We start from the raw sequence: 11,249 nt of genomic DNA on the forward strand, positions 1-11,249 counted from the left end.
CAAGCACTGGGAGTGTCCCACTGCCACAACCATTGGGATTTTCTCACTGCCACAGTCACTGAGAGTTTCTCACTGGCACAAGCACTGGTTTTTCTCACTCACGCAGCCATTGGGATTTTCTCATTGCCACAAGCACTGGGATTGTCTCACTGCCACAATCATTGGGATTTTCTCACTGCCACAAGCACTGGGATTTTCTCACACAATCATTGGGATTTTCTCACTGCCATAAGCACTGGGATTTTCTCACACAATCATTGGGATTTTCTCCCTGCCACAAGCACCCCTCTCTCTCCTTCCAGCCGTGCAGAATGAGCGTGACAGGATCAGCATCCGCAGAAGCAGCTATGAGGACAATGGCTCTCTCTCCATCAACATCCTCACCCAGGCTGAGGCCATGGCACAGCAGGTAGGACACGTGGGGACAGCCCCTCCAAACGGGTCCGTGGCCCTCAGCAATTCCAGCCCATATACCAGCCAGGGCTTTTTCTACCTTTGGATGGCTCCTGCACAAACCCACAGGGAAGAAAATGCAAAATATCCAAAAGCAGACAGGAAAAACATCCATTATCAAGGCCATACATCCCTCAGGGAGCAGATGCACCTTTGGTGGGAGATAGCTGAAATTCCAAGGGCTGAGGGATGTTGCAGAGCCCGGGTCTCTCTTCTTCCAGCCTAAATTGTTGCTGCACCCCTAAAATCTCACTGCATTCACACAGAATTTTATCCTTCCTCGTTGCACTCTGTCCTGCTCTGAACACAATATTCCAGTCATGGTTGATTGTATCTTTGCACATAACTTCTTTATCAGGGCAGAAAAATAACGTGAGTAAACCCACTGGGCTTCAGCTGACGCTGATTGCTTTTTTATTTCATGCCCCACCATTAATTTCACCCTGAGCGTCCTTTAAATTCTTATGCAAATACCCTTTCCCCACGGAAACACAGGGTCCAGATGTTGCACATTACATGCAGCAATGAGCCCACTTCCTTTTCAAAAATTGTTGTTTTTAACCCTCTCCCTGCCACACAGCCCTGCAGAGATCTTAAAGGCAGTTTTGTGTCCCTGACAGCAACCCGGGGCAGAAAAGCTGGATGCATTTCACGCACTTGGCTGGCAGGAGGGGTTGGTGGGAAGCTGAGACACGGTGCTGCTGAAATGGGAGCGTTGATTTTTGTCCTGGAGAGCGGGGAAGGAGGCTGGGGAGGGCTGGGTGTGTGTTGGGACTGAGCACCACCTCGTGGAAGCTGCTCCGTGGGCTGTGAGTCGGACACAGCTGAGCACAAAGCGCCCAACCACAACGGGAGCATCTCCGCAGGGATGAGTCCTTGCTGTGGAGGGGGATAAAACAGCGTTGTGCTGGTGCAAGCACAGCCAAAGCTGGCTTCTCTTTCAGTATTTATCCCTGAGCCCCGTGCACAGCGCAGACATTGCCATGAAGAAGATCGCCACCATCAACGACGTGTGTGAATCCATGAAACAGCAGCTCCTGGTGCTGGTGGAATGGGCAAAATACATCCCAGCCTTCTGTGAGCTCCCCCTCGACGACCAGGTAAAACCCCATGGCCCTTCCCAGTAATTCCAGTCCCTTCGACAGGAATTCCCAGCTGGGCTTTTCATGGGAGAATCTGGTGTTAACAAACAGATCACCCTGTGCAGAGAACAAACAACAGGAGAGAAAGAGGGACTGGTTAAAAATAACTTCAGTAGCCAAAGTCCCTCAAAATATAGATTTGGGCAGTCCAACCTGCAAAAGATCCAGTCAAAAAATTCTGATTGTGTCAGGCTGCTGCAGTTCTGAATTACAAGACTGTTTTGATTTTGCCTTTACTGGTACCTAATAACTGAATATAGAATCTGATTCTTTCCAAAGAACTCAAATTGCTCAGCAGTTCTGAATTACAAGGCAGTTCTGATTTTGCCTTTACTGGTACCTAGTAACTGAATATAGAATCTGATTATTTCCAAAGAACTCAAATTACTCAAAGCCCCTCTTTGCTCTTTTAGTTAAAAACAGCTTCTCATTTAGTTTGTTCTCTTCTCGAAGTGAACATACACTGGTATTTCCTAGCCCTGAACAGAACTTTATCTGTAGATCTACCAGACCTAAGCAAACACCCAACTAAACAGCACCAGCTCAGCACTCCATCCTCTGCTTTTCCAATGGAATCTCATTTCTGTCTCCTCCAGGTTGCCTTGCTCAGAGCCCACGCAGGGGAACATCTGCTCCTCGGGGTAGCCAAGAGGTCCATACCATACACTGATTTCCTGCTGTTAGGTAAGGAAGTGAAACACACTCCTGCCTTTATAATTCACCCCTCCCAAGTCATTCCCAAGCATTCTGCATCCCTGAAACCTCCTCTGCGCATCTGGGTGGAGACACAGTGCTGCAGTAAAAAAGGAACGAGTAAATTCACTGGGATTTTTGTAACTGTTCCCTCAGTGCTTTGAAATTGTGGATGAGAAAGCCCCAGGATTTAAATGGCATCTCAAACTGCGTTGTCTTGGTTTTATACCTGAAACTGCCAAGGCCCAGGCAATGAGATATTTGGGTATAGATAGTTGGAAACTTATCAGAAATGTCTATTAAAAATTACAGTTTGCATCTGAAACTGGGTTGTCTTGGTTGTGTACCTGAAATTGCCAAGGCCCAGGCAATGAGGTATTGGGTATAGATACTTAAATACTGATCAGAACTGCCTATTAAAAATTACAGTGCAAATAGGTATTTCCTTTTATAGGAAAAGGAAAATTATCTATTTTTCAATTCATTTATTATTGATTATTTTATAGGAAAATAGGTGTTTTCCACCACAGGTGGGATTGTTGTCAGAAAAATGAGAATACTGACCCTAAAAGCTTCACATTAAGGAAAAGAGAGAGGGATAACTTTGTGTGAGAAGAGAAAACCAAACATAAAGATGCAGCACTGCTTACAAACAGATGCTCGATGCAACACAGGGCAGAGCAGAGCACAGAGCAGGCTGTGAGCACAGTGTGGGTGAGATAAACGAGCACCAGGGGATGAGACCCGGGCCTTGCTTCTCTCTCAGACCAGATTATAAAGCTGCAGGCTGGAAACTGCTGCAAACAGCACTGGGACCACCAGGGAACTGCTGGATGAGAGCAGAGCTAGAGCCAAAACCTGATGGGGAATTCCTCTTGTCTTCCCAGGGAACGATTTCATCATCCCAATGCACTGCCCAGAGCTGGAAATCGCTCGTGTGGCCACCAGGATCTTGGACGAGTTGGTGAAGCCCCTGCGGGACATCCAGATCGACGACAACGAGTACGCCTGCCTGAAAGCCATCATCTTCTTTGACCCAGGTGAGATTGCCTCTGGCTGCCAGGCACGGGGCTTGCACAGCAGCTGGGGGCTCTCCAAAATCCTGGAAAACCCCTTGGAAGCAGCTCTACATCTCAGCTTGCCCGTGCTGCAATGAGCAATACTCAGTAGTGCAGGTTTAAGGCAGAAGTGACCAATTCCTGAGTGGGAATTGCAGCCAGGCTGATGTGCAAGGCTCTGCAAGCCCTGGAGGAGTTTGGCTGCTGCAGGAGCTTGGCTTTGGGACAGCCCATCAGCCTGAAATGCAGGAGATGATCATTAAGGGCACACATGCCTGTATTAATTATGCATAAGCAGAGAGAGCCAAAGAAGCAGCATTGTGGAGCATCCATAGGAGTCCAGAGAGCACCATCAGAAACCACAGAGAGCTGGGCAGCTCAGAGTGCCCAGAAATATCAGGGATCTGCTAATGGATCTTGCTGGAAGCCAGCAGCAACCCAGGGCAGGGCTGATCTGCAGGATGGAGAACAGGGAAATACAGAGAAAAACCAGTTTGTTTTGAAGCTTTGCTGTGTTTATTCCAGAAGCACAGGGGGTTCTTCCTTGGCCCAGGTTCCAGTGGGTTTCTGCCTGGAGCTCAGGGAGGAGATGGGAGAACAATCCCAAGTCCATACAATGCCCTTTTGTCTTTTAGCATGAAGAAATCAGAGTATCATCCATTAATTATTGGGGTTTTTTTGCTGTATTCACTGATTCAAAATCAAGATCCAGGAGTTTCAGGAACATCACGAACTTTGGCTCACCAAAGCCTGCTGTGAACAGAGAAGGGGTGCTTTCATCAAATTGATTTTGACAAATTACCTTCTCAGCTGATCAGTGTGCAGCTTTAGATCAATGTGACAACGAGGTGCTGAGGTTTCAGCTGGAAGGAGGGAGTGTGAAGTGAAGTTCATCCGTGCTAACGAGCAGGAATGTCCTCAGAGCTTGGTGCTGACACACAATCATTTGTTAACCACTTTATCTTAATCTCTTGGCACTGCATTCCCCAAAATGTGGTGCCTGTGGATTCCTTGCAGACAGTGAAGGAAATGGCGCAGTGATCCAGAAATCTCAGGTTTAGATAGCAGCAGAGCCAGGAGTGGGAGGCTCTAAATGCCAGCACTTCACCCGACCCAGGGACAAATTTATTTGCTTAAGCAAAGCTGGACCAGTGGTCCTTGAAAAAAAGGATTGACCACAGGTCAAAGACAGGAGAGCAAGACAAGAACCTGATGGTGCAGCGAGTGTAATCACAACATACAGGCACTAAAACTCCTTGCATTTAGTGGTGGCGGTTGTGACTCAAAGTTTTCAGGGGAAAATTCCAGGCTGTTTCCTTGGAAGGATAAATATTTAACTTCTAAATTTTTCCCCTTCACTAATGGCTGTAGGCAGACACATCCATGTGAAGCAAGTCCCTATTTTCTTAGTTTCCCTTCAGAGTCTCCTCAAATTACTGTTTTTCCTTCGATTCCCCTCACTATTTCCCTGTTCCATGTGAGATGTGAAGCAATGGCAGCCCAACCTGCCAGCTGATCTTGGACACCCTCTCAGAGCATCACTGCCTTCTCATCCTTTTCCCTGCACACATCCTGCCTGTGAGAAGTGATACTCATTCCAAAAATTTAGCAAGGTTTATTAAAACCTCATCAAAAATACAACAGAGACAGACAGACTTTTCTCTATTCAATTGAATAGGACAACAGGCCAGCAATTCTAACTGCAATTCCCCCTGTCCCAGACTGCAGAGGGCTGAGCGAGCCGGGCAAGGTGAAGAACATGCGCTTCCAGGTGCAGGTGAACCTGGAGGATTACATCAACGACCGCCAGTACGACTCGCGGGGCCGCTTCAGCGACATCCTGCTGCTGCTGCCGCCCCTGCAGAGCATCACCTGGCAGATGATCGAGCAGGTGCAGTTTGTGAAGCTCTTCGGAGTGGCCAGGATCGACAGCTTGCTGCAGGAGATGCTGCTGGGAGGTAGGGATGGGGTATTTTCTGGGGCCGTTGGAAGGAAATGATTGGAGCTGATTCCGTGTTCTTAGAAGGCTAAATTATTATGATATATTATATTATATTATATTATATTATATTATATTATATTATATTATATTATATTATATTATATTATATTATATTATATTATATTATATTATATTATATTATATTATATTATATTATATTACATTACATTACATTATATCATATCATATCACACCATACAATATTATATTATATGATATTGTATCGTATCATATCATATAATATTGTATTATATCACATTGCATTATATTATATTGCATTATATTGCATTAATTGCATCATATCATATCATATCATATCATATTATATTGCACCATACAAGATTATATATTATATCGTATCATATAATATAATATCATATCATATTGTATTATATTACATTCCATTACATTATATTGCATTAATTGCATATTATATTATATTATATAATATTATATAATATTATATCATATTATATCATATTATATCATATCATATTATATCACACCATACAATATTATATCATATGATATTGTATTGTATCATATCATATCATATTGTATTATATCACATTGCATTATATTATATTGCATTATGTTGCATTATATCATATCATATCATATCATATCATATCATATCATATTATATTGCACCATACAAGATTATATATTATATCGTATAATATAATATAATATAATATAATATAATATAATATAATATAATATAATATTGTATTATATTACATTGCATTACATTATATTGCATTAATTGCATATTATATTATATTATATTAAATTATATTATATTATATTATATTATATTTATTATGCTATACTAAAACTATACTAAAGAATAGAGAAAGGATACAGAAGGCTACAAAGAATGATGATAAAAACTCGTGACTCTCTCCAAAGTCTCGACACAGCCTGACCGTGATTGGTCATTAAGTCAAAACAATTCACATGTTGGATAAACAATCTCCAACCACATTCCAAAGCAGCAAAACACAGGAGAAGCAAGCAGATAATTATTGTGTTCATTTTTCTCTGAGGCTTCTCAGCTTCCCAGGAGAAGAAATCCTGGCGAAGGGATTTTTCAGAAAATGTGACAGTGACAGATGAAGCCCTCCCGAGGGCTGGGTTGTGTCACAGCTGTTGTAGGGGTTTGTGTCTGCTGGGGGGTGTGTGGGGGTGAGGATGCAGGGAAGGGGTTGGGGGTGCTCAGCCTGGAGAAAAGGAGACTGAGGGGTGACCTTCTCACTCTCTACAGCTCCTGAAAGGTGCCTGTGCTCAGCTGGGGCTGGGCTCTCTGGGAAATACAGGCTGGATATTAGGGAAAAGTTTTTTACAGAAATGGTGATAAAGTTCTGGAATGGCCTGGGGAGGTGGTGGAGTCCCCATCCCTGGGTGTGTTTAACAAAGCCTGGATGTGGCACTGGGTGCCAGGGTTTAGTTGAGGTGTTGGGACTGGGTTGGACTCTTGAGGTCTCTTCCAACCTGGCCATTCTGTGAATTCTCTGAGGACACAGGGAAAGGGTTTTAAGCTGAAAGAGAGAAGGTTTAGTGGGATGTTGGGAAAAAATTCTTCCCTGTGAGGGTGGGGAGGCCCTGGCACAGGGTGCCCATAGCAGCTGTGGCTGCCCCTGGTTCCCTGGGAGTGCCCAAGGCCAGGCTGGAGGGGGTTTGGAGCCACCTGGGACAGTGGGTGGCATCCCTACCCATGGCATGGGGCTGAAATGAGACGAGCCTTGAGATCCCTTCCAAGCAAAACCATTTGATGAATTGTAGCTTGAAGGGTCCTTCTCACTCCAGTCCAATCCCAGAGCCAACTCTTTCCAGCCTAGCTCTGGAAATCTTGTGAGATTCACAGCAAAGGATCCCCTCTGTGGTGTGGGACTCAACTTAGGCCTCCAAGCTGAGGCAGTTTAAGGAAGACAATACATCTTTTGTTGGAAACATGTAAAATTTCTAACTTTATGGGAAATCCAGATAAGAGCAGCACTTGGGACACACCCCAGGCAGAACAGTGCAGCTGGAGAGCAGCTGAAAGCCCAGACATCCCAGGGGGCTGCTCCTACACAGCCAGAGGGGAAGGAAGCAAGGATGAGCCATTAACCTTCACCCACAGAGGTCTTCCACGTCCTCTGCATGAAAAAGATTGAGCCCAGAGCATCTTGTGGGGAACTATGCAAGGAATGATGTCTCTTCCCAACCCCACCTGCAGGAACCTCTGCTGATCTCCAGTACCAGTCAGCACCTCCCAACCTCAACCTGGAACCACTGCCAGGACATGTCCTGCAGAGCAACATGACCTCTGTGATCCACACTGCTCCAGACCGTATGTCCCCCTTTTTATGTTACTTACAGCCCATTTTTACATTATTTACATCATTAGCGTCAGCATAGCCAAGGAACAGACACAGCTCAGAAAAAAAAAAAAGTCTATTTATTTATTTAAAATTTTATTTATTTTTTTAAAGTTTATTTATTTAAAAAGTTTATTTGTTTATTTAAAATAAATTTAATTTAAGTTCTTTAAGTTTATTGAAGGAAATGCAAGTTTAGTTAAGTTCTTTAAGTTTATTTATATGTGTTTAAATCTTAACACTGAAATCAAAGCTCACAACCCCCCCGGCTGACTTCTTTCCATGATTCCAAAGAGAAATTAGCATTTTTAATGGTAGCATGACCCAGGGGGGTTTTGAGATGCTACTAAAACAACACAAGGCTGAAAAAAAAAAGGGCTAGAAATCAAGATTGAGTGTTTCTATGGATTTGGCAGCACTGGGAGATGCCACAATAGAGGACAGATGGTTCTTTATGGCAGAAGCTCCCTGTGGCTGCTGCCAAACAACAGGACCTGAACACAAGCCCATCTTCAATCACCCTGGGCACTGCTGGGGTGGGGGTTAAGGCATTTATCCCCTGTAGGACCAGGCTGTGGAAAAAGGAAAGTAGAACAGGAGGTGGAATTTAGCAACCACAATGTCCTGTACTCACAGCCTCCCTCCCTCTGCCAGTTACAATCATTTACCTCCCGTAGTGTGTTTGTGTAGTTGGTGTATTTTGCTGTTTCTCAGCTATGCAAATGTTGGCATCATGTATTTTAAGTGGCTTTTATTTAGCTTTTAAGCCCCTTTCCAGCAAAGGAGATTAGAGGAGGTGCAGTGGGGCTGCAGGCTCCTCTCTGACAAGGAGATGAAGGATTGAAAAGCACTGGGGGGCATTCCCAAGTGCAAAACCCTGAGGAGAACTGGTCCGTGCCTGCCAGTCCACCCTGTGCCCCCTCACAAACCAGGAAAGAAGGACGTGCCAGGATCCCCCAAGCTCCTGCTCTGGGGACTGTAGGATGGTTTGCTGCTTTCCACTGAACAGCATCCACGTTAATCCTGTTTGTTTTCTCTCCCACAGCCTCTCCTGAGACATCCCTTCCATCTCCTTCTGCCAGCACAGGCAGTGAAGACTATAAACTAAGTTCTAGTGCAGGGCCCAGCGCCGTGGTGCAGCTGCTGCCTCACACAGCGATGCCCAAGCAGGAGATTTGATGGGGAGAGGAGGAAGGAGGAGCTGGGAGCTCGGTGGGATCCGTGCTGACAGTGAACCGGGCCCTTTCTCTTTGCAGAGGCCGCGCACAGCTCGCCCCTGCCCGCAGCCGCCGCTCCCGCCCTTCCCCGCCCGTGAGCCGGGCCCAGCCACAGCCTGCAGAGGAGCCCCAGCATGGAATTCCCACCAGGAACACCCCCACGGCACAAGGATTGGGGTGGTGCCCTCCTCAGCAGGGCCAGGACTGGCAGCATTTTGGGTTTTCAGGGCTTGTGACCGTGGCTCGTGACCCTTCGCTGCCTCCATCAGTCCCAGTGCCTTGCACAGCTCCTGTGTGCACACAGCAGGGCCTCAATTGGGATTAAAAGGTCTATTCCCAGCATAAATTTAATTAATTGCACTCCCATTTCTCCTGTTAAGCTGTAGGAAAAATATCATCACCATCCTCAGAAGGCCAAGGCCTTATTCCACCCAGAGGGGCCTCGTCCCAATAGGGCAGCCAACACTTAATGCTGTCCAGTTCTTTTTTATGATCAGGAATGCCAACATTTTGCTATTTTCCACAATTTCCAGTATATCCAGAGTTCATTTGTGAGCCAAAGTGGATGGGCTCTACCTTGTGAGCACCTCTAACACCAGGCAGCAGCAAAGATGTCTGCCTCTTACCATGGCTGCTGCTCTGGTAAACCCCAAATCAAGGCTGACTTATCCCAAACCCTGCTTGTTATCTCCTGCAAACATTTTTGGAAGAAGCAAGTGCCCCAAAATACCTTTTCCCAGTACACAGGTGTGATTTTTCTGTAGTTTTGTATTCCTTTGTAATGTCTGCAATGTGGCTCTAAATTAGCCAAGAAAAGGAAGAGGCAAGTCTGTGAGCCACTTTTCATAAAAAGGGTTTGTATTTAAAACAAGGTACTCCTGCCTTAATGTAAAATTTAATCAGCAGTTCAACAACAAATGAAATAATCCCAGTGGTGACTACACAGCCCCAAGAGTTCCCAAAGTGCTGTCATTGTGCTATGGAGTTGATTTGAATGAATGGGACCTTATTACAAAGCAAATGATCAGATTTCCACAAAACCTAAGCTCATTTGTGCACCAACCTCTGCCAAACAGGCACTGTGGGATCAGGAGTGGCCATCCTGAGCCCTGGGACACGATGGAGAATCCCTGGTTCCTGAGCCACCCCTCCCTGCTGATGGCAAAGCCGAGCTGGTGGAGGCCAGAGGGGCTTTGGGAGTCCCTGGAGCTGCTGAGGATGCACCTGGAGCTGCTGAGGAAGCACCTGGAGCTGGAGGAAACACAATCCCAGCCCTGAAAGGGAACTTGGGAGGAGCATCAGGACTTCCAGCAGCAGCAGGGGGATTTCAGCATTGCCATTCTGCAGCACCAGAGAGAGCTGAAAGCCACCAGAGAGCAGCTCGAGTTTCACCTGGATCAGGATGTTTTGTTTTTCTCCTGCCTCTGATGAATCTGAGCTGACACTTTCTGCTGATAGGCCTGATTTGAAACAGCTCTATCTGGAGAGCAGGTTCCACTGCAGGCATTCCTGCTGCATGACAGATGCAACTTCCAGTGCCTCCAGCAGCTCCATCCCATTCCTCTTCCAGACATTAAATGTACATTTATACTCATTAATGGTAAGAAAATAAATCTATGGGGGAAATAAATTCCATATTCTCGTATTTCATCCGGACAGTTTGCCTTTTTTCTTGAATTCAAAACCAAGTTTCCAAGGCTCTCCACTGATTTCTCCAATACAGATATCTATTTTTCATTAAAAAGAATCACCTCTGGCTACAAAGCCTGGCTTCCACTGATGGAATTCACAAACCAAGAAGAAAATAAAGTTGTCCATGCACCTATGGATATCAGACTCAGCCCCCAGTGTTCAGCTGGTCTGGTGAAGGTTTGCAGCAACAATAATGCACTCTAATAAAGGCCCAAAATAGAGAGTTTTGCTGTGAATCTTCCTGGCTTCCCTATCTCAAACCTCACTCTAATTAAACCAATATTCTTAGGCAAACACACCTTGCAAGTGACTATTTTAGTGACTGCAATCATGGTTTGTTAACAAAAGAAGTTCAAAGCCATAATTTAATAACATTTCCCTTCTCAGGTGCCAACTTATCAGAATGGGACACCTCAGGCAAGAAAATATTGAAATATTTCTGAGTTATCCCTTTCCTTGCCAATTCTAACATTTGGCATCTTTAACACTGAATGTGGGTCCAATATTAACTTTATGCTGCACTATAACATAAGGAGAAATTGCAGAAGTATTTTGGAGGTGCAAAGTTTTGTTTCTGTTATTAAAAAGCAGCCTGTGCTTGCTTTGATGCCTGCTGGATAATTTCCAGG

General features: G+C 45.1%; 1 protein-coding gene across 2 annotated transcripts in view; it reads left to right on the top strand.

Annotated features, from left to right (window-relative positions):
* Positions 1-10,584, top strand: part of LOC129125422 (hepatocyte nuclear factor 4-beta-like) — a 34,441-nt gene extending 23,857 nt beyond the window's left edge. For both annotated transcript variants that reach the window (XM_077184940.1, XM_054640859.2), the window contains 7 exons: positions 303-409; positions 1,398-1,553; positions 2,192-2,279; positions 3,176-3,328; positions 5,068-5,304; positions 7,570-7,683; positions 8,757-10,584. In XM_077184940.1, coding sequence (XP_077041055.1) covers positions 303-409; positions 1,398-1,553; positions 2,192-2,279; positions 3,176-3,328; positions 5,068-5,304; positions 7,570-7,683; positions 8,757-8,890 — 989 coding nt within the window. In that variant the 3' untranslated portion in view covers positions 8,891-10,584. The remainder of the gene's footprint in view (positions 1-302; positions 410-1,397; positions 1,554-2,191; positions 2,280-3,175; positions 3,329-5,067; positions 5,305-7,569; positions 7,684-8,756) is intronic.
* Positions 10,585-11,249: the final 665 nt, after the last annotated feature.

Source organism: Agelaius phoeniceus, chromosome 12, assembly GCF_051311805.1.
Source record: "Agelaius phoeniceus isolate bAgePho1 chromosome 12, bAgePho1.hap1, whole genome shotgun sequence".
NCBI lineage: Eukaryota > Metazoa > Chordata > Aves > Passeriformes > Icteridae > Agelaius > Agelaius phoeniceus.